At 42.9% G+C, this 24,746-nt stretch overlaps 1 protein-coding gene across 3 annotated transcripts in view; it reads right to left on the bottom strand.

The window, feature by feature from the left end:
* pard3ba (par-3 family cell polarity regulator beta a) overlaps positions 1-24,746 on the bottom strand; it is a 188,226-nt gene that overhangs the window by 6,059 nt on the left and 157,421 nt on the right. For all 3 annotated transcript variants that reach the window (XM_061692038.1, XM_061692046.1, XM_061692054.1), the window contains one exon: positions 8,606-8,682. In XM_061692038.1, the coding sequence (XP_061548022.1) occupies positions 8,606-8,682 (77 nt within the window). The remainder of the gene's footprint in view (positions 1-8,605; positions 8,683-24,746) is intronic.

Below are 24,746 nucleotides of genomic sequence, written 5' to 3'. Positions count from 1 at the left end.
ATATCTAAACAGTATTGTTTATTATTATGACAATTTGGAATTTGGGTACAGATTTTAGCAAAACTCACAGAAGTTGACGAGCATGATTCGCTTTCGCGGGCCACATAAAATGATGTGGCGGGCCGCATCTGGCCCCCGGGCCTTGAGTTTGACACCTATGCTCTAATCCAATCCCCTTCAGGGAATGGTTCAGGGGAGGGGCTGTGATTGGATAACCTGGGGCTGGGTCACTGCGTCCTGACCTGCTGCTTTGAATTGGTAATGATGTTAATGTGGTCCATATGTCGGCGTGCGTATGTGGCCTGCAGTATTGAGTGCGTCCGGCTGGGTTGTACCCCTCAGCGAAGGAAGAGGCAGACAAGAAGCTCAATAACACTACTATCCTCCCTAGGGCGAGATTCGCCATGCCACCATTCCCAGATCACACTTAAAAATCTTCTTGACTCGAGTACCGCACACTAACTCCACTTCCTTTGCCTGCAGCCCAAAGCGTCAACAGGTGAGTTTGATTTAACACTGTAACAATAACAATGATGTCTGACACTGGAGTAACATGATGGGGAAAAGACAAAACTGGTACATTTTGGTCTTGAAATGAAGCATCACCTCACCTAGAAGTGATTTCATTTGCAGAGATAAAGTTGCACCTATAGACTGACACTCAGTGTACTTTACCTCAATTTCAACCCATCCTATAAGGATTACCCTCTCTCCATGCTTTCCCATCTGTGAGATGCTTTGCTTGTAAATTATACAAACACACACAAACACATGGACGTACACACAGGACACTCTCTCGTCCTCCCATACTTCCAGCTACAGCCCCGGCCAGCAAAAGGTAGGCCAAATGATGCTAACGAGAGCCAGGCCAATGGCAGAGCCGCACTCATTTTGAGAAGAAATGGCTTTCAATAATCAGAATCAGAATCATCTTTATTTGCCAAGTATGTCCAAAACACACAAGGAATTTGTCTCCGGTAGTGGCCCCCAATGGTGGCCCCCAAGGGGGTCTTGCACTAAGTTCAGCTTGCACTATCAAAGACACATTCAGTTCACTGCTGTGTTTGCTTGCTTTCCTCCTCTGACTAAGATTTTTCTCACCTTGAAGAAGAAGCAAAATAAAATACCACTTTTAGAATATATTTATGTTGGTTGCGCCTCTCGCTGTCACTTCTGCTGTCATGCTTCACAGTTCTGACTCCTCTTGCCTTTTGTTGCACTTCTCGAGGCAAATTAAAACTGTACATGCGTATCACACTGATGACATGCAGCAGGTCTAAGGCCTAAAACAATTCAAAATGACTTTTTACTTAAGTACATTTATAAGTGTGTACTTTTACTTAAGGGAGTGGCTTCAGTAATTTTACTTTTACCAGAGTTGTTTTTTGCACAAGTATCAGTACTTTTACTTAAGTACTGAATACCAGTACTTTTGACATCTCTAAATGTAGAAAAGCACAAGAACACGCAAACTCCAGACGCTGCTCCAGTCACGCGACGCTGTGTGTCTCAGAGAGACGAGCTATTAATGCTTTTTCCTCTTCTACTTACATTTTTATGTTTTACTTTTACCTTTGGTTTTACTTTTTGAGACTATTTTGAATTTTTGAGAGCAGAGTAGCCCCGTTTTCGAGGTTACGAGCTTCAGCCGTACCAGTGCCGGACACCGATGAGGCTCTTTGGCTATCCCACAGACTTCGCCTCCAAAACTCCGACCAAATAAATGTGAGTATGGACTTGTGCCCCACTTTCACACTTCTCCTTGAGAGGGTTTCCCTGCTGTAGGGACACGTCTGCCAACTAGAGCAGAATAGTTTGGTAACTGTAGATGTGGCAGGCACACCTGATGTTGTAGCTTGTACTGGCCCTGTTAGCATAAGACCCAAGTGGCTAGCTAACCGCGGCAAGCCTGTTTAGATGGATAACCGATTCACTCTTTTAGCTAGTCCCATTCCAACTCAGTCTACTGGCTGGAGCACGTTAGTCAGAGGTAACTCCATCACTCATAACATCAAGCTTAAAAACCCAGCCATTGTAATGTGTATTCCTGGGGTCAGAGCACTCGACATTGAAGGTAGCCTTAAGGCTTTTTATACTCACGTGGATGGCGACCGCACTGACATCATTGTGGCTGTCCCTCGCGTAGTTTGCCTTTATACTCGAGCGCAACCCACGCGCGCTGTTTTGAAAGTGTGCTGCAGTTCTTCTCCAAGTCGGGGGTGTCGCTACGGCTGGTATTGGATAGGACACCACAGGGTGGAGTTTCATCTGCATTTTGTTCGCCATTTCTGGTAGCCCTTTTTACTTTCCTTTCAGTAACAAGCAACAAAGCAACAACAAATGGCGACCGTGACATAACAAATGGACCTACATGACCAGATGATACGTTTAATTATGTTGCAAAATCGATTGAGAAGGCGGCGACGTCGATGGTATGTAGAACCAAGGGGCACGCTGGTACGTCATCACAGCATGTGACTAAAACGGACCAATCACGAGAGATGATCTCCGCGGCGGTCGACGCACAGCAACTATTTTTGTTGGGTGCGCGGCAAGCTACGCAGAGGTGCTGTGCGGGGCAATTCGTCGGTCACGGGATGCCATGCGGGCGACCACGGGAGTATAAAGGGCCTTTAGGGAGCTGATTCGCATTGGACCTAAACACCAGCGTGGGGCTAAAAACACTAGCTACTCAGATATAGTGATATATGTCGACACCAATGATACAAGGATAATGCAATCAGAGATTACAAAGTGGAACATAGCCAGGATATCTCGCCAGAAAGATGTGTCAGCATCGAGTAATTGTTTCTGGCCCCTTGCCTGCGAGAGGCAATGATACGAGGCTTAGCAGATTATTCTCGCTTAACCGGTGGCTGGCTAGCTTCTGTAGCGAACAGGGACTGGACTTTGTAGCTAATTGGACTTAATTTTGGAGGACTCCCGGCTTGATAAGGGCGGACAGCCTTCACCCTCACGGGATAGGCACCATCACTCTTTCTAGAAACATAGAATACTGTGTGAGCTTTCCATGACAGTTCACACTAGAACAAGCCGGGGCACAGGTGATTAGCGAGCCTGTTAGAACGGGTGTGGAGTCAGGAAGGTGAGAGGCTAACTGGCGCTATGCTGGACTCTAACAACACAGTCCTATATGTAGATGAGCGCGACTACGACACATTCTGATCCATTACCCACTAATGCATGACAGCCTGTTATGCTTTCAACTGAGGTAGTACTGTGTGACGAGTTTAAGCACTCTTCCCCGGTGCGTTTTACCATTGACAAGTCGAGAAATAACTACCAGATTCCTGCAGTAGTAATCTCTCGCCGCGCCCACAGGAACTCGAAATATATTAATGGTTCTCGACGATGCAATCTTAATATTACTACTATGAATAGTATAAATAAGCCCACTTTAATGGAAATCAGTTTTCTGAAGATTAGATCACTTTCCTCAAAAGCTTTGCTCGTCAATGATTTTATCAGAGACCATAATCTTAACATGATTGGCCTTTGCGAGATTTTACCACTTAATGAGGTGTATCCCCCAAACTTTGTGAGTTCACTTGTTGCACGTCCTATTAATAAGGGAGGAAGTGTCACACTCATCTCCGAATCCCGCTTTCAACCATGGCACTACCCCAAACCGACTTTAAAACATTCGAGGCTCTTGTTATGTGATCGACAACACAATTGCCGTTCTATCTTGCAGTTATCTGCCGACCCCCAGGCCCTTACTCTGGCTTTTTAGATGAATTCTCAGAATTTTTTGCTCACTTGGTGACCCACGCAGATGTCTTAATCACGGTTGACTAATAGTCATATGAATATGAAAAAATAGTCATATGAATTCCCTGCCAGAAACAGCATTTGCCAGAAACAGCATTTCAGACAATAATCGGTACTTTTGGTTTCGTGCAATTAATACATGAACCGACCTATAACAATGGCAATACTTCAGATTTGGTTTTAACCCGGGGCATTGCTACCTCAAATCTAGCGGTACTTCCCTATACCACAGCTATGTCCGACCAGTACTTAATACAATTTGAAGTCCATTACCATTGTTCTGACTGCAACCTAAGCTATAACAGCTGTAATATTAGTTCAACTACTACTGCACTCGCTGATCTATTACCCGAACTAATTACCTTCTTATGTGGGTCCTCTTGATAATTTCACAAATAATATTAATGTGGCTCTGTGTAACCCTCTCGACACCGTTGCACCATTAAGACTTAAAACGCGTCCTAAGAAATGTACTCCTTGGTTCATAAATGAAACCAGAGAACTAAAACAAGCATGTCGGAAACTTGAGTAAAAATAGTGTGTGACTAAACTTGAGGTCTTCCGTCAGGCATGAGGGGATTGGTTACTACAACACAAACAAGAGAATAATATGGGCACCATTGCGGATACCCGTCCGGCTATCCTCTCTTATTTTGAGGAAGCATCCCTTTACAGACTCACAAAACAAACAACATGCTTGCTCGACCTGGGAAACCCGTTAAAGAGCTGTTTTTAATGTTAGGACCTCCCAATTCTAAATATTATAAATTTATCACTTTGCTCCGGCGCTGTACCTGCAGCTTTCAAGACAACCATTATTTGACCCTTACTCAAAAGACCCACCCAAGAACCTGAGTCTTTGTAATTATAGCCCAGAGTCAAATCTGCCATTTATTTCAGAAATTCATGAAAAAATTGTAATCTTAATAATGGCCTCTAGCAATCTATTTCAATTTCTTTAGTCCGGATTCAGGGCAGACCACTCTACTAAAACGGCCCTTGCAAAAGTGATGAATGATCTTTTACTAGCTATGGATTGCGACACTTCATGAATACTATTATTACTCAACCTCAGCGCTGCCTTTGATACTGTTGTTCACAAAATACTACTAGATCGGCTCGAAACACGTATCGGTATTACAGGCCCGGCACTTTCTTGGTTTAGATCTTATCTCTTGGATAGGACGCACCATGTAATTCATGGTAATGTGACCTATGAGTATTATAATGTCACTTGTCGAGTCCCGTGGGGATCGGTACTTGGCCTTTTGTTTAGTATTTATCATGGTTCTGCTTGGCGATATCACACGCAAATATAAGATTACCGTATTTTCACGACCATAAGGCGCAATTAAAAGTCTTCAATTTTGTCTTATAATGGGGCGCGCCTTATGTGTGCACCGAGTTCCAACATCTATAAATGTTGTGTGATGAGCACTCCGCTTGACTTTTTATTTTTTTTGACCGCTTGACTGGGAGAATTTCTGCCGACACACTGCTTATACAGAGGAAAAAGTGGATGTGGCTCAGGACAGCATGCGGACGTGACGCTAAAGCCACGCCCCCAGTAGGTATACAGCGCCGGGGTGTGCATTGTGCAAAACAACATCGGTTTGGCTAAAGACCCCCGAAAGTGGCACCTACGAAGAGACACGCTTACGAAGCACAGTTTAAACTGCAAGCTATCAGTTACACGGAGGAACATGGGAATCGAGCAGCCACGAGAGAATTCAAGATCAACGAATCTATGGTTCACAAGTGGAGGAAGCAGGAAAACGAGCTTCGCCAAGTCAAGAAGACGAAGCTGTTTCCACGGAAAAAAAAGAAAAACGCGGAAACAAGGCGAGGTGGCCCGAGTTGGAATACCAACTCGAGCAATGGATTAACGAGCAAAGAACAGCCGGGAAAAGCATCTCAAGTCACCATTCGACTGAGTGCAATAACTGCCATGTGCAGCAAGTGAGGAAGCTTGCCATCATTCCGGGAGGCTTGACTAATGAACTCCAACCGCTGGACATCCGTGTAAACAGGGCGTTCAAAGTGAAGTTGCGAGCGGCGTGGAAGCGGTGGACGACAGATGGCGAACACAGTTTTAACACTCATAGTTAACGTTTCATTGTTGTAGATATTGTAATGATTTACTTCACTCATCCTGTTTACAATTAGTGCTTTGTCTTTTGTCTTTGTTTCTTTCTCCCGTCTAGAAACTTTGTTCTGTTTGACTGATCAGGTCTGATTCTCTATAAACCTCAATTATAATACCACAGTGGAAGCTTAAAAACTCCACTGTGACACAGTAAAACTGTTTCGGCATAAAAGGGATACAGATTTTCCATTCTGCTTGACAGCCGAACAGGACAAAAAACAACAACAACAAAAAAAAAACAAAGACTAGCAGGCAGCGCCGGGCGAGTTATACCACAGTTTGTGAATGGATTGTGGATGCTTGGGCTAACGTGTCTGCTTGCACTGTTGTTCGAGCGTTCATAAAAGCCGGCATCCTTTCTGAGGAGCCGCACGGCAAGGAGACTGACTCGAACCTGGCGTGTTTGATTGAGAACTTGCCCAGCTGTTCATTTCGGATACAGAAGATGAGGACTTTGATGGATTTGTGGATGCGGATTGATCAAAAAATAACGTGAGTACATTGTTAAATACTTCAATAAAGTACAACCAAACTCAGTTTTGCTCCCGCTGCCTTTTTAAAAACATTGTTTTAGCGTGCATCTATGCTACCGTATGTTTTAAGCTAGCGTATGTTTTACCATGCCTGCGTCCAATAATACGGTGCACCTTATGTATGTGTTAAATATAGAAATACACCCCATAACTGAGACTGCGCCTTTTAATATGGTGCGCCTTATGGTAGCGTTCATTTTTATGATGATACTCAGCTATACATGCCATTAAAACTACACAGTAGATGTCCTGCAACTTTTTGCTTGGTTATATTTGACTGGACGCTGTCCTTTCAAAAGCAGAAGAATATTACCAAAACTGCGTTTTTTTCCTCTTCTTCGCAATATCTAAGATATGGCCCATCCTATCCGCTAGTGATGCAGAGAATGTAGTCCACGCATTTGTTTTGTCTCGCCTCGACTATTGTAACGTGCTGCTTTCTGGTCTTCACGTCTAGTATTAAAAGTCGGCATTTAGTACAAAACGCACAGCAAGACTTCTGAAGAGGACGAAAAAGTTTGATCATATTACCCCCATTTTGGCCAACTTGCTTTGGCTCCCGGTCTACTCGAAATGCGATTTTAAGGTCCTGTTACTTACTCAAAATATTACACGGGTTAGCACCATCTTAGCTCACTGACTTAGTTGTACCGTATGTTCTGTCCCAAAACCTTTGCTTGTAAAACGCTGGTCTTTTGATGACTCGGAGAGCCAGAAAGAAGTTTGCAGTCTCTTGAGCATTTTCTATTCGTGCTCCAGCACTCTGGAATGCCCTACTCATGGATATTAGGGCTGCTACCTCAGTAGAAATGTTTAAATCCCAATTTAAGACGTATTTCTACTCTTTGGCATTTAGTTAAAGCAAATGAAGGCCTGTTTTAATGCCGTCCTATCTCCTGCTCAGAGAGAGGGCTAGGTGATGTTGACCGAATCTGAGGGTGTTGCTGTTTGGGTTCTGCACCGACCAACTGGGACAAGATCTGAGGTGGACCACTTCCCGCGGAGTCGTTGCCACCGAAAGAGTCTACCTTGTGGCACCTTTTCTCTTTAAATGGACTCTTTATGCCATCTTAATTAACATTGGACTATGTGATAAATGTTGTCCACTCGACTTGAAGGGGGATCCCCCCCATCTGCGGTCCCTTTTCAAGGTTTATTTATATTCCCCCCCCCCAAAAAAGTTTTTAATTTTTCCTTGCCCGATTGGGTGGGTGGTTTAGATTAGGGGATGTCGTCAATCATTGCCAACTGTGGGCCTGCGAAGCCCTTTAAGACTTACAATAATAGATACAAATAAACTTGACTTGACTCCACACAGAGGCAAGATTTGAACCCCAAACCTCAGAACAGTGAGGCAGAAGTGCTAACCAGTAAGTTACCGTGCTGCCTAACCAAAAAGCCGTGCCTTCAAATAGTTTGTTTTGTGATCCAAATAAAAACATTTGTTGAATGTGAACAATCTGTCAATTGTGCCACAGAACAGATTAGATTTTAGCTTTATGTCAGCCCATAGAGTTAGATTAAAAAGTATAGTTAGGACTTAACTATCCAATTCCATCAGGTCTCAGTTTGAATTCTTACTCATTTTTCTGCTCCATGATGTGCCCTCTCGGTTCGCTCCCTGCTTTCGGTTATATCAGGCGGCCCAATAAGCCGTGAAATGACTTGTCATGTCCCTCTCTTCTCATCTCCCTACTGGTATCCCCTCTACAGTCACCTTGCATCCTTGCATCCCTCTGCCGTGTGGCACTAATGTGAAATCTTCTCCGGAGAACTTATGAGCCACATGTATTTACGTTCCTAATTTGACAGGAGAGCAGCTAAACAAACAAGGAGCGAACACAGCGGCAGTAAAGTCACATGAGAGGCTGCGCGTGCACGACAAGAGCTGAGCGTCCTCAGGTTGGTTCTATGCGTAAGCTTCCTGCCGGTGCCATGGTCTCTGGAGACCTGATCAGTCCTATTCCAGGGATGAGTAGACACTCCCAAGGCAAACACTCCAGATTTAATTATGAGCTCCAAAGAGGATTAGCCTGGGCCGTGTGTGTGTGTGTGTGTGTGTGTGGGAGGGGGGCACAAAGATTGGCGTAATCCTGTCTTCTCCTCTTGTATTGAGGAAAAAATGAGCTTTTACCTAGTTTGTGTGGGTGGCGGCCAGTCCAATTCCTCATACAGGTGCAAAGGTCGGGATTCAGCACCGCTGGGTGCCACCTGTAAGGAAAGACAGCAGAAGATGTTGACTTTCTAAGCCCAAATCCAGTCATGCGTTCACTTTATGGAGTCAATAATATAAACCAAATTACAAAACTGTGTTCTGTAAACTCAACCTGGATAGGTTCCAGTTCAGCTGTGACCATAATGATGACAAGCACTATATAAAAAAGGGACGAATAGATTGAAAATGTGTAAATTTTGGAAAATTATGCAACTAATATTTTTTCAAATTAAGCAGTATTATACTGGTTTGCTCTGAGTCTTTAATGAACATTTATTTTCAATTACCCAATTACCCCCCCCCCCCCAAAAAAAAACAACAAAAAAACCTTCCTCCCTACGACCCATATTTACTAAAGGTTAGTACACCCGGCATTGACATATAAACCAATGACAATGAACACAACATCATATTAGCACAATAAACAATCAAAATGTCTTTTCACAAGAAATTGGTCACCTGTTAGTGCTTGAAAATGAATAACCTCTCTTCATATTAGCATTTAATTCATATTACCCATACGTTTGAGAAAAGCGGTTCTAGAAGACATTGACTGTAGTAACATACTGTAGAGAATAAAGGTTCACTGGTGTGATGTTGGCCATTGTAAACCACTGACACACCCAAACGCTCTTGAACACCTCACTCACTTTGGATCATCCACATACAAAATGATGAGGATCAAACGTGTGTTCCGGTTTCAAAAGCACTCTAAAGGGTAATTTAACACAGTGGCTTTGCATCAAATATTTAGATTAGGTTTGGACGTGGCCTTATGGTTCCAGTTGTATCAAACAACAAAGGAAGGAGGACTGGAATGCCCCACATGTGGTAACATAAACACATGTAACCACAAGTAAGCATTGCACCCTCATGATGAACATGTGTGTGCATGTTTTATGCAAACAACACTGGCCTAAAAAACTGTATGTGGAGTAGGGTGGAGAGGGCACACACCCTCCCACCCAGGGAAGTGGCTGTTTAAAGCCACTCACGGCCGCATACAGTAAAACTAGAATATTGGTGCATGTTTGCGTTTTCACGCCAACTTGTAAAAGACCAGCAAAACCACCTCCTCTTGTTGATGATGATGACAGTGATTGTGTGCCAAGTCGTTGGACAGTTGGGTGAGTCAGCTCGCTCTGATCGTCAGTTGTTTCTCTTCCTCCCATGTTCCCAATGGCAAACAAACAAGATGACTCATGTGGGATTTTAGGTGTCCAGTTACAATTATATGAGACCTTCAAAGCAACCAGATTTGGGGGAGTTATAAAGCACCACCCTCACAAGTTGGAAATGTGGTGGTTAGTTGTTGTTGGTGGTTTCTCGAGTAGTGAATTTTTACAGAAGTACTGAAGCTGAAACTCATACTGAAACTGAGCGCAAAAGAGCTGAAGAATCATGATGAATGGGGTAATTTAACATTTTTTTTTTTTTTCAACTTAGATATTGTAATTTCAACGAAGAAAAAAATATATAAAGAAAACAGCATGTGTAGCAAAATTGGCACCCCTCCCTAATATTTGGTTGCACACCCTTTGAGCGATGACAGCCTCCAAATGTTTCTTGTATCTGTCTGTAAGCTTTATGCACCTCTCAGGTGCTATTTTCTCCCACTCTTCCTTTGCAATTTGATCAAGCTCTTGAACATTTGCAAGGCTATTTTCCCCAGTGGTAGCTTTCAGCTTCCCCCAACGAATTTCAATTGGATTGAGATCAGGACTCATAGCAAGCCATTTTAAAACAGTCCATTTTTTTCCCCCCTTTTCAATAATTCCTGTGTGCTGATGGATGTGTGCTTAGGGTCTTTGCCTTTCTAGAGGACCCATGATCTTTACCTCAAACCACATTTTCATATACTGGGTAAGACATTTCGCTCTAAAATCTCTTGATAAGTTTCTCATTTCATGACACCTGTGATAAAGCCAAGGCTTCCAGTACCAGATGGAGCAAAGCAGCCCCACAGCATTATGGATCCTCCACCATGCTTGACTGTTGGCAGGGTGTTCGTTTTCTTAAAGGCTTCATTGCATTGTCTGTAAACATGTTTGTGTGCACTGCTAAAAAGCTCTATTTTGTTTCATCTGTCCATAAAATATTGTTTATCATTTGCTCTTTTGTATCAAACACAGTTTCTCTATAGAAAACAGTTTCACTTGATTCATTTATCTTCAAGACATATTCCACATTTAGTACTTAAACTTCATGGGTGCCAATAATGGTGAGCAGGACTGTACGTACCTGTGGGCTTGCTACACAGAATTTGATGGTACAGTTCCAATTATCCATAATTTATCGTCTGGTCTTGAGTTTTACAAACACAGGCTGTTTTTCAAGTGGACGGGCTTACCCGTCAAACCTGCCACATACACACCGTTGCATAAAAGCATGTACCCACCACGCATGTTGCTCACATTTATACTGACAGACATACACAAGATCACTGACAAGCTAAACAAGCGAGCATGGATCATAGAGATACAGACACGGCACGCAGGGGTTGACAGCACAAATAAACAGCACAATGAGCCCAAATGGCTGCACGCGGCGTACACTTAATGCACTATTCTGCAAGCATGGACTAAATCATTGTGAATGCCAGTGTACATTAGCACATATCATTAGCATGTGTAGGTACAATGGGGAGACCTAATGTCTCTCAACAGGAAGCCCAGAGCCACGGCCTGGGTCAGACAATCTCTCGCAGCCTTGTGTGGCAAACAGGGCATATTTTGTCAGGCAAACGGGACATTAGGCACAGCAGGACACTGGTACTCAGATGGAGGACATTAGTGTGTGTGTTAAAAAAGGCAATGCACGTTCTCAGTGATAGGCAGGGAAAAAAAAAAAGAGGTCAGAGGGAAGTGTGTTCAGACAAACTGAGTAACACTAAACAGCACAAATTACTTGTTATGCATGTATTTGTGGGCCTGACACAGAAAAAAATAAAACAAAAATGTAAAAAAATCAGCTTTCAATCAGTGAATCAGACCAGGTACTTTTTTTTTTTTGCCTAAACAATGTCTGTCTTCTTCAGTGTATAATTGTGTTTGGCTGTGTGAGCCCAGTTACTCTTTTCCATTTTCTCCAAATTAGAGAGCTCTGCTTTGACGGTGCCAGATGAGACTGAGACACACGCACACACACACACACACACACACTCACACGTGCACACACACGCACGCACGCACACACACACACACACACACACACACTACTGGGGCTGCACAGCTGTCACATTCATTACTAAGTATTGCTGGAGCTCAGGAAATGAATTTCTTGGAGCACTACGGGCTTTGATGTAATGTTGTGATGCTCACATGTACAATAAGCCTCCAATGAGAGTCCAAATGCTTTGACACAAAGCTTAAGCTTTCAGTTTTCCACTGAGACACACAGCTTGGTCTTCTCCAAGTGGCTTTCCTCCGCTGTCTTGTTTTAAATGGCATAATTAGCATCCTTTCTTCGCTTCTTTTTTTCTTATTCCGTCTCTTTCCTCTGCCTCCTCCTGTCCGCAATCCATCCATTCATCCATTTTCCATACCACTTATCGGGCGTACTGGAGCCTATCCCAGCTATCTTCGGGCGAGAGGCGGGGTACACACTGAACTGGTCGCCAGCCAATCGCAGGACACACAGAAACAAACAACCATTTGCACTCACATTCACACCTATGGGCAGTTTAGTGTCTTCAATCAACCTACCACGTATGTTTTTGGGATGTGGGAGGAAACCCACGCAGGCACGGGGAGAACATGCGAACTCCACACAGGCGGGGCCGGGATTTGAACCCCGGTCCTCAGAACTGTGAGGCAGATGTGCTAACCAGCCGCCGCAATCCATCTTGGATGTTAATTAAGTATGAGTCTTGTGTGTGTGTGTCATGCTATTTTTTTTGCAACCATCCACAACCATTGCTACATGGCAAATGCAATTTAACTTCTTAACTATTGAGCAGATGCTCACTCACCCAGACCATGACGAAAATATGTTGAGTGGGGGAGCGAGTATAACATTTGGCTTGTCAACATTTAGCTTTAAACTTCATGGGCAGCATTAAACCGGTCACTGTATCTTTCGCAGGCCATGTCAGCCTATAACTGGAGGAAATACCAGGAAGGTGAGCCAGAGACTCTTTTGATAACAGAAAACTGCAGACGTAGCCCTTTGGCACACAAAATGATGCCATATTAGCAGGCTGTGTGTGTCTGTATGTGTGTGTGTGTGTGTGTGCGGCCCTGGCAGTGGCCCTGAGGTGTTTCTTTACTTGGGTGAATCAAACAAATTCCCGTGAGTCTGAGTGGATGTGTTATGCTCCCACTCAAGGTTTTGATAACAGAGTCCTTCAATAACCACCAAAACATTAATTTTCATGTCAAATTCACAGCAAAGTAACACTGTGTTAAACAAAAAAGTGAATAATCTACGTCTTTAGTGTAAAATATCACATACAGTAACTCTCCTGTGTATCATTAATTACAATTACTGGCTGGATTTATTGCAGCAAAAGGTACATTATAACCCTATTCTCACTAAATGGAGAAAAAAAAAGCCATCAACTGTCTCTCAAGCACAGCAAGAACCTCTTGAATCAGACACACGCTGCACACAGCACTTTGCTTGTGGGCCAGATACGAGTCTTTGTCAGCCTGTAAAGGGAGAACTGAGGGTAGATGAGCAGCATTGGAATGAAGAAACTTAAAACAAAAGCGAGCAGAAAGGAGAACGTGCCGAGCCTGAGGGAAGTTCTGCACAGATGACAGCAGAGAGGAGTCCGTGGATGGAATAACTCATTGTGACTTTGCTCCTGACTGAGAAAACTGATGCCAACACAGTGGGTAAGGAAACGTCACGCTAGATTACAACTTGTGTTTCTGTCTGGGAGCCGGTGCAGGAGAAAGTGAACGTGGCCTATTCCTCAGCAGCTGGTCCTGGTAACTTGTTTAGGGTTATACGGGGTTTATGGTGGAAAAAAACTTGTGGTGTGTAATTATATGGGCCGAAATAGTGCAACAGCTCAGTCTAGAGCGCAAGCCGTCCTTTAATTACCGCTGCCTTTAGCGGTGGGCCGGGTAACACGTGTAAGGGGGTGAGAGTGACAGGGAAAGGCTACTGGATGTGTTCTGTGATCTCAGAGGGGGTCCAATGTCCAATGCATCTCTTTTAGTTACTGTATTGTGAGCTACTCTATTTGTACATGGGTGTGTGCACAGAGGCTGTAACAGCTTCAAATGTGGCCAAAGCTGAGGTGACACAGATGGTGACGTTATGTGTGTGTGTGTGGAATTGGGTGTTGCCCTTCAGTGTATGATTGTGGCGCCTGTTTGCGGCATATCACATGGTAAAATGCATGTGGTTTGTTGGAGTCTATAATGAGTGCGTTTTATCACAAAACTATATTGGACGACTTGCTCCCGTAAGGTTTGAACGATAAGCAGCATCATTTCCCCCACCGAGCTTTAAAATTACTTCTTATTTGCATATTTTCCAGATGCCATGAGTGTAACATTACCATCTATTCTTAGCTTCTCTTCAACTCACAAAAATTGTGTTTACATTTCAGGAATGTTTCGATAAGCCCCATGTTGAAGTGTTAACTGTTTTAAAATCCACTAACTTTAAGGCATCTGGATCACTATTCAGATTTGCACTGCTCAATCACACAAACTCATGGTGATGTATTATTTCACAATGTGGCAGTTTTTTGTTTCGTCTTACATTTGTACAGTATATATTCTGCTCTCCCTAAATGTACAGTGTTTAGTTTGGCAGATAGCTAACAGTTCTCCAAATGAGTGGCAAAGTTCTCACTACAAGCCGTTTATTTCTCATAAATGTTCATTCAAAGTTTCAACACAGCGTCACTGGCATTATCATTAGCCTAACATTAGTCACACAAAGGGAAACAAAGACAGGATTTTCTTGTACTTAAAAAAACAAGTGTTTGTATTGGCAAACGTGTATGTTCTATGCACTAGAATGCTAAATTAGAACCTTATCCATCACAAGAAAATTGTGAGGCGCACATGCAGACACACATAAGCTAACCTGATTACAACCAGCATTAGCGCAGTCCTCTTCAGAGAAACACCCCCCAACCAGCTGCTCACTCCCGATCACCTTAACTCATAAATACTGTATAGTGGCTTGGGCCGTCCTTCTTCAAGTCATTGTCTTCCACTCATTTACATTTTTTCCTTACATCTCTCAAAAATATTCTGATGAAAACTCTACCTGACAGACGGTTCTAAATAGTAACAGAATGGGGTTAAAACAATTTCCTCTAATAATCCGCACATTATAATATCCAAGAAAAAAAGTTGTTGCTAGCCAGAGGAAAATGCCAATGTGCTACACATACACTTATTTTAAACAGCTAGTTAATTTGCACTCTTTTCTGCCAATTGAGTGACAAGCAACATGATGATACCTTCTGTCCAAGAAAAAAGATATTTTAATACACTTGGGTTTGTCCATTTGATATTTTATTTGTTTGTGTGCAACCGCCTGCCTGTTTTGGCATTTCAGCCTGGAGTTTTGATGATGGGAAAGTATTCTTCCCAGCATCACTTTACAAATCAACATTTCAAACTAAACGGTTTGTAACCTAAAAATCAAACCCTTTTTGACCACTATACAACTCCAAAATATATATAAAATATATATATAAAAATCAATAATTTCTGTGGAATTTTCAGAGAAGATAAAGATCCGAAACAAGGCTTTTTTATTATTGGGATTCAAGCCCAGTTTGTGCCACTTTTCTCATCACACTCAACTGTAAGTGATGCAAACAACAAGTAACAAACAAACAAATACACACACACACACAGACAAGACAGTGAAGGGACTGATATACTGTATACCTAGACCTTCTCAATATAGTGAGAAGAGAAAAGAATGAGAAAAGCCAGTGATCAAAGAGTCCCTTAGGGTCCCCTCCGTTTCTGTTTGAGGAACATTCTTTGCCAGAACCAGCCGATAGACCAGCACATTAATCAAACCGACAGCATTAATTGCTGACACTATAGTTCAAATATCGTGAATAAACGTATCGGGAAGTACTAACTGGTTGCTTATTAGTCACCGTTCGACATTAAGCCTTGTTGAGTGGTGGCCCGATGGGCCGAGTTGTGGTGGCCCTGTCAAAACCTGTAACGGACCCGTATATTCATGATATAATATGTTAAGTCTTCGTGATTATTTCATATTTGGCATCTTTATGTTGTATTATTTTAAGACCCTTTAAGAAATTATTAGTACAATTGCATTCATGGCGATGACTCTGTACTAACCTCACTAAAATCAAGGCCTAGCAATTGCACAAATTAACAATAAAGCTTAAAATACTGGTAAATCAATTACAATATTGTAAACATTTACTTATATCCCAACAATGCTGTATCTTGTGTATTGATATTGCTCACACAATATATACAGTGCTGTGAAAAAGTATTGGCCCCCTTCTCAAATTCTTACATTTTTGCACAGTTTTCCCCACTTAAAAGTTGAAGATCAAACAAATGTAAATATGAGACAAATATAACCCAAGTGAACTTAATATGCTGTTTTTAAATGGAGATTTAATTTATTAAGGAAAAAAATAATGATAATAAATAAAGGAGTTTTAACTCCCACCTTCGACATAACTTTGCTCATGTTCCGGGGGAGGCGGCGGACATCGAGTCCGAGTGGACCATGTTCCGCGCCTCCATTGCTGAGGCGGCCGACCGGAGCTGTGGCCGTAAGGGGGTTGGTGCCTGTCGTGGTGGCAATCCCCGAAACCATTGGTGGACACCAACGGTGAGGGATGCCGTCAAGCTGAAGAAGGAGTGCTATCAGGCCTTTTTTGCCTGTGGGACTCCTGAGGCAGCTGATAGGTACCGGCTGGCCAAGCGGAATGCAGCTTTGGTGGTCGCTGAAGCAAAAACTCAGGCATGGGAGGAGTTCGGTGAGGCCATGGAGAAAGACTTCCGGACGTCTCAGGAGGGGGAAGCAGTGCACCATCAACACTGTGTATAGTGGGGATGGGGCGCTGCTGACCTCGACTTGGGACGTTGTGAGCCGGTGGGGAGAATACTTCGAAGACCTCCTCAATTCCACCGACACGCCTTCCCATGAGGGAGCAGAGTCTGGGTTCTCTGAGGCGGGCTCTCCTATCTCTGGGGTTGAGGTCACTGAGGTGGTTAAAAAGCTCCTCGGTGGCAAGGCCCCAGGGGTGGATGAGATTCGCCCGGAGTTTCTCAAGGCTCTGGATGTTGTAGGGCTGTCCTGGTTGACACGCCTCTACAACATCGCGTGGACATCGGGGACAGGGCCTTTGGATTGGCAGACTGGGGTGGTGGTTCCCCTTTTTAAGAAAGGGGACCGAAGGGTGTGTTCCAACTACAGGGGGATCACACTCCTCAGCCTCCCTGGTAAGGTCTATACAGGGGTGCTGGAGAGGAGGGTCTGTTGGGAAGTTGAATCTCAGATTCAGGAGGAGCAGTGTGGTTTTCGTCCTGGCCGTGTTGACCAGCTCTACACCCTTGGCAGGGTCCTCGAGGGTGCATGGGAGTTCGCCCAACCAGTCTACATGTGTTTTGTGGACTTGGAGAAGGCGTGCGACCATGTCCCTCGGGGGGTCCTGTGGGGGGTGCTTCGGGAGTATGGCGTACCGAACCCCCTGATACGGGCTGTTCGGTCTCTGTATGACCCTCAGTCAGAGTTTGGTCCGCATATCCGGCAGTAAGTCGGACTCGTTTCCGGTGAGGGTTGGACTCTGCCAAGGCTGCACTTTGTCAACGAATCTGTTCATAACTTTTATGGACAGAATTTCTAGGCGCAGCCGAGGTGTAGAGGGGGTCCGGTTTGGTGGCCTCAGTATTGCATCTCTGCTTTTTGCAGATGATGTGGTTCTGTTGGCTTCATCAAGCCGTGACCTCCAACTCTCACTGGAGCAGTTCACAGCAGAGTGTGAAGCGGCTGGTATGATAATCAGCACCTCCAAATCTGAGACCATGGTCCTCAGTCGGAAAAGGGTGGCATGCCCTCTCCAGGTCGGGGATGAGATCCTGCCCCAAGTGGGGGAGTTCAAGTATCTTGGAGTCTTGTTCACGAGTGAGGGAAGAATGGAATGGGAGATCGACAGGTGCAGCGTCTGCGGTGATCCGGACTTTGTATCGATCCATTGTGGTAAAGAAGGAGCTAAGCCGAAAGGCGAAGCTCTCGAATTACTGGTCGATCTACGTTCCTACCCTCACCTATGGTCAAAAGCTGTGGGTCATGACCGAAAGAACAAGATCCCGGATACAAGCGGCCGAAATGAGTTTCCTATGCAGGGTGTCCAGGCTCTCCCTTAGGTCTTCGGTCATCCGGGAGGATCTCAGCGTAGAGCCGCTGCTCCTCCACATCGAGAGGAGCCGGATGAGGTGGCTGGGGCATCTGATTCGGATGCCTTTCGGACGGCTCCCTGGTGAGGTGTTCCGGGCACGTCCCACCAGGAGGAGACCCCGGGGACGACCCAGGACACGCTGGAGAGACTACATCCTTCGGCTGGCCTGGGAACGCCTGTAACACAGTGGTAAACATGACCCTGTCCCAGCTTATTTGGAATAAAAAAAAAAAAAAAGTTAATGATTATTTGCTAAAACAATCAAGTTTATCAGTTTGAACATTAAATATCTTGTCTTTTTAGTGTATTCAATTAAATATAGGTTAAACGTGTTTTGCAAATCATTGTATTCTGTTTTTATTTAACACAACGTCCCAACTTCATTGGAATTGGGGTTGTAAATCCTATCTGAAAGTTTGCCAAATATAAACAGTATTAAGATCTGAAACAAAGTTTGATCCTGATCTTATCCCGTAAAATCCCATTTAACCTATTCAGATGCACTTATTTAAGCCAAAACACACCTGATCAGGTTGTAATTTATTGTTCTTACGTATATTGTGATTTTGTTCCTTGACAGAGGACGAATCAGGTAGAAATTTGCCTTCTTTTACGCTAATAACATCCTAGATTGTTGCTGCTCACTTACTGACTTCAAACATTTAAGCCTTCGTGGATGTCTGCACATGCTGGATGCACTGTTTGACATTTGAGAATGTATTTAGCGCTAATGTCAGTTGTCCTTTGATGCTATTTGCAGAACAAGTTTGATTCAGGAATTCTCCGACTTTAGAACAGAGCTCCTGACACTCAAGCTGCATTCTATCACGTGAAACCATCAAGTTGTCTCTTCCTGCCCTGTTGTACTTTCTGTCAATGCCTCCAAGTGTCTGTCAATGCTTCCATCCCATCCCACCTGCCTCCTCCTCATGTCAATCCAGCTCCCCTGTTCTCTCACCCCTACCATATTCCCTCCTTAGGCTCCATTTTGTTCTTATTTCTGTGGCTTTGCTTTATTGCACTGGTGTCAAACTCAAGGCCCGGGGGCCAAATCTGCCGCGCCAAGTCATTTTATGTGGCCCGCGAAAGCAAATAATCTGTGTGAACTTCAATGATTAATTCTCATAATAAAGAGTATCGTTGAGATATTGCAAGCATTTTCTGCTTACAGTAACATGAAGAATAGTTGAACAAACTATTATCCTTGACTTCTGATTTCAAAACTAGGTATCCATCAATTTGTTGTGTGTATGTAATAATATTATGAGGTGACTAAACATTTATATGGTTTCACAGTCAACGGCCCTCTAGGGGAAACGGTGACTGTAGCGTGGCCTGCGACAAAAATGAGTTTGACACACCTGCTTTATTGCTTTGTCATCTTATCAACTTCCCTATTTTTCCCTCACAAACACATTATACCGTATGTCATCTGGTCTCGCTCCCCATTCCTTTTTCCCAATATACCCATTTTACCGCAACCACCTTCCTAATTGAGTCTCAGGTCTTCCTCCCGCCCTCTTGCCTACATGAGCGGCTTTTTTTTGTGGGCCACAGCACTGCTGGCTTTCCCAGCAGCTGGCTCGCACAGCGGGAACCTTCAGCCCGCACATCATCTACTCCTCTCTTCTGTGTCTCGGCTTGAGATGCTCACAACAAAAGGTGTGCTCAGAGGAACTACCTGTCAGGTCAAAGTGGCGAATTGTTGGGACACAGTGGGAGCAGATGATTCTCACCAATGAAATACTGCAAAAAAATACTGGGTTTGAGGGTGGCGGGTGACAGTTTCATCGTAACAGAGATATCTTTCTGATGTTTCCATCCTGCACATTCACACGTGAATAAGCATGTATGTTACAACTGTGAACAGAATTATTTTTTTTTTATCAGGGGCTTTGCCCGTGGGCATAAAGCACCATGCACAGATCACCAGTCTCCTACAGTAAATGTGTGCGCGCGCTTGCATCTGTACAGAATGTAAGCCATCGATCACTGTGACAGGCGGGTGCACATTTATTTAATGATGGAAGGTTTATTTATGAAGTGATGGGCAAAGTGCAGGAGGGAGGGAGGGGAAAAGTGAGTAAGGAAGGAAAGGGGTGGTGGCAGTTGAGGCAGAGACAGCCCAAGGATCTGATATTAAAATATCATCAAGGTGATGGATGTATGTACCACACACAACATTAAAGGGAAATATGAAAAACAGAGACTCGAATCAGGACGTGTGGTAATGACTTCCAGGTGTGACACCCTGTATGTATAAGTTCCTGCCCTTTCATTATGTTGTCAAATGTGCAACCTGCATTGTTCATCACCAAGTGAAAATTAATTGACTATATGATGTAAACAGTAAACCATCTTTTTTCAAATTAAGATTTTTTTGCTGAGTTACAGTCAGTAAAAACTCATATGTCCAGTGATGTCAATACAATTATTTAAAGAATTAATAAAAAAAAACGAAAACCATTATTTTTGATGAATAATGTTAACCACTGCTAATATGACAAAAAAATAATAATATAATATAATATGATAAAATAAACTTAAGATACATGCAAATTGGGATGAAATGTCTGAGTGTAGCATGACGGTAATGATCACGGTGAACAGTATTACCATGCTGCAAAAAGAAATAGTGTATTAAAAAAATACAGATACATGGACCTGAAGCATTTGTTTAATTTGGAATACAAGTAACATAAAATCAAGCAACTCTATGCACTTTTTACACATTTTTACGCAAACCTTTCGAGATCCTTCCACGATTTTCCCATTGCTCTTAGTTTTTCTTCTGTGAATCGTCTTCTTCTCTTTCCTCGCAGGTTACAATTCAGTGATTGTCTGGTAACATTGTCTGCTGCTTTGTGAATTTAAATCTCTACACTTTCTTGTCCTACCCTCTCCCACAGTTCTTCATTTGCCATTTTGTTGATATGATGTGAAACAGCACGCTTCTAGTGGTGGACATGAAAAAGATGAGGGACAAGAAAACCAGGGCAACCCTGTTTTCCACTACTCAAAGGCAGAAGCAGATATGGTATGTAAAAAAATGAATTTTGTAACTGCCTTGTTTGGGTTAAAATGGGAAAGTGGCACACATGTCAGCATTTTATTAATATTAAGATATCACATTCTGCATCGTTATTTTACTGTAAAAACAAGTACATTTGATAGATGAATACAGTACACAAAATAATACATGGATGAATAATAAAGAACTTTTCTACTTTTTACTATTACAGGAATTTTTGGCTATCTATTAATTTCCATTATTAAGCTCTACCACGACCAGTGGAAGGCTGGCAGTTTGGGACCTGGACCTTCAGTGACACGATTTCTGACCTACAGTTCGATATACCTTTCGATTTTTGGGGTGGGGGCTGAAAAAAAAAAAAAAAAAAAGCGATTGTGAAAAACTGGACCATTTATTTAGTACAGTTCATTACACAATTGTAAAAAAGTGAATTATGACAATTATGATCTCCGGTAAGGTAGGTAAAAACTATACAACTGTTCTTTTACTGTTTCAAAGGACTCACGACAGCCCAGCGCTCTCTGCGCAGCCAGATTAACAACAGTGTGCACGAAGTACACACTACACTACAGGTGTTACGACAGTGTTCCAAAAGGCATGTTATGGAATGTGCACAATAGTAGTGAGTACTCTTGGCACACAGTCGTTGTACTCACGTTATTGGACACAAAACTTCCGTGACAAGCAGTTGGAGGAGGCTTGATGAAGAAATGTATCTTTAGTCTCGGCTTTCGTTTTATTAAATTAACTTCCCAAAATATTAATTATATTAAGTTTGGTAGCACTCTTAGCTCATGTGGCTGCATGTCGAATGGAGGAACACGGTTGAAAGGGTGTGTCGCGGTTCTACCATTTCAAAGATAACAGCATGAAGACCACGATATTCGGTTTCGATACAGAATCGTTATAGCCTTAATTATTACTAATGCAAAAAACAGTTTCCTTTATCTTCCAATACATCACCTCCAAACCTATGCAGAAGTTGTAGCGTATACGAAACCAATATTTTATCTAATAACATGACAAAAACTTTTAAACTTTAAATAAAATACATCACACTCACTGGAGATGCTGATGGAGATGCAGCAGACCTTTCCTGCTGCCTGTCTGTGTAAGCTAGCTCTCACACGCTGCTCTGAAAGTGCCCCGTTGTTTTTTTATGCCTCTGAATTCACGAAAAATAAGGCCCGCCCTTGAGGTGCAACACTGTGATTGATCCGCTGAAGACGAGCCCTTCACTGGTATAATAAACAGTTAACTTTCCCGTGCTTGTGTTAATTGGGGACTAACACACAAAACAACTCAGACAGAGGCGATGACGTTTGAAACGACTTCCCTGCGATCCCGCCTTAGCTTGCGGGATAGCGAACTTAACAGACAGTTAACTTTGCTATGTGTGTTAATTGAGCATGAACACACAACAACTCTGAGCAAAGCATAACATTTTAAAAGACGTCCTGTGGTGGAGCGAGCTGTTTAGCTTCTTAAATTGCTAGCCTGTTCGCTCGCGGGCTAGCTCGTTAGCTCACGGGTTAGCAAACATAATAAACAGTTAACTTTCTCTTAAGCTTCTCTGTTGTGTGAATCTACGCACTGCACATGGAGAAAGGCTGTGGAGCCAACACTGTCAAGAGTGTGCCGGTCCGTCGGCGTTCCATGAGCCCAATAACACAGCCATCCAACGCTGTTGGCTCATTGTGTGTTCCGCGCGCTGGCTCACCACAACAATGCCAATTTATTTGTTGAAAAACTATTGTCTATTTTATTTATCGAACGATAAGTCAGACAGTAATAGGTTTGTTGACTTAGCCCCACAAAGTAGTTTTTGTTAGTTTTTTGAAGTGGCCTTGAAAATGAATTTTCTATTATGTCCAAAATCGTCCTCTTCAATAAATCAATCCCCTGCACATATTCAGCTCAATCAATCACAGGACTATTTAGCAATATATAATAGTATTCACCAATCAGAAGACGGGGAAAAATACTAACGTGAATCAGCCTGCTTGAAAGCTCAGAGTGGTAACTGTAAAATCTTATTGGTTCGATCATTTCAACGGTGTGTGTGTGTGTGTGTGTGTGTGTGTCCGAATTCAGCACACCAAGTGAGGTTAAGCGATTCAGAAAAGGGATGGATGGATTATAATACATAATAATTTATTAAAATTTTAATTAAGTTGTATGTGTAGTTCAGTGCTTTTGACTGCAAAGACAAAGACTGCGCTGACGGCCCTCACTGCACACAACTGACTATGACTACTCAGACTATTACTATTCGATCCATCCATTTTCCGTACTGCATATTAATATTACCATTATACTATAATATTACCACCACCAATTACATTAAAGAGGTTTATTTTCTGTAATAAGCAGAACATGTTTGTGTAAAGTAAATATTTATTTTTATTCTGTAATGTTAAGCAGTAAAGGTAAACTAAATACACAAACATTTGTTTTACATGTATTTTTATCACTTAAAAATATGCATCTAATTAAATTCAGGTTTGTCTACAAAAGTTTAAAAATTGTTTCACACATCCACAAAAAGGCAAAAATTTCACCACGCCTAAAACGGTGAAGGGCGGTCAGGTTAGCCGGCCTTAATTGCCCATAATTATTTTTGGGCGAGTTGTCAACCCTAAGGGTAATACCACTTTTGAGGCAGGGTCAAATTTAGTGACTCCTGAGTTCAGGAAAAATGAAATATGTCATGTTCTTTGCAAATTAATTGGCATTCCTACCATTAAAGAGAGACGGACATTTGTATAAAGACAGAGATGATGGCGAGAGATTGTCATAATTAGAAGTGTGACCTATTCACAGATACAGGGAACATGGGAAAATAGTCAAATTAGAAGGGCATAGATAGAGGAGCAGAGGGAAAGAGTGTGGAGAGGAAAGAAGAAGGCTACTTTTAGATTTATGGACACACACACACACACACCCCCAAACACGTGCATGCACACGCACACACTCTTAAAAGCCAGGGTCAAATACATTCAGTTCAATGGGGCTCGCCGCAGTTCTGTCCATGCAGACTACTAAAAGAATAAACAGAAGACATGAATAGATATTGTAACCAGACTCTTATGTTTGTGTCAGCGCTGCTTAGCGTGGCAGTAGGCATCACCCGGTTCAGATGAGGAAAAAGACACACTCACCTTTACTTTCAAGTGTGTATGAAAACAGAGTGAGTAAAGCACTCCTGGCCTTGAGCTGAAAAGCTCGCAAAAAGCCTTTCAACAAACCAAGGCTACAGAAATATAAGAGCGCATAAAAGAGCTGCTTGGCGGCTAAAGGGCTGATCCCGCAAGGTTGATACATACAAGTGAACGCCACGCTCAAGTGGTGTACAGTGACACTGCTCTCATAGGGGGAAAAGAATGGTCAATTGAAAGGATAGAAACACCGCAGCTGCTAAATAAAGTCGACACTTTTACATGCACACAGTCAAATTACCGCTTTGTTTTGCAACCGTTTTTCTGTGCAACAGCAGAGTTTGAAATACTTCCTCTGCTTATTCTATTTTATCTTTTTTATTATTCTGTTGATGATTGAAAATACAGCCAGACAGAAAAGGGTTTTGAGGGAGAGACAGAGGGACAGAACGGACAAGGGGGATAGGCGTGCGAACCACAGCAGAGTGGAGTTGC

Source organism: Phycodurus eques, chromosome 1, assembly GCF_024500275.1.
Source record: "Phycodurus eques isolate BA_2022a chromosome 1, UOR_Pequ_1.1, whole genome shotgun sequence".
Lineage (NCBI taxonomy): Eukaryota > Metazoa > Chordata > Actinopteri > Syngnathiformes > Syngnathidae > Phycodurus > Phycodurus eques.
The sequence above is the reverse complement of the archived record's forward strand: the minus strand, read 5'-3'. Positions and strand labels throughout refer to the sequence as shown.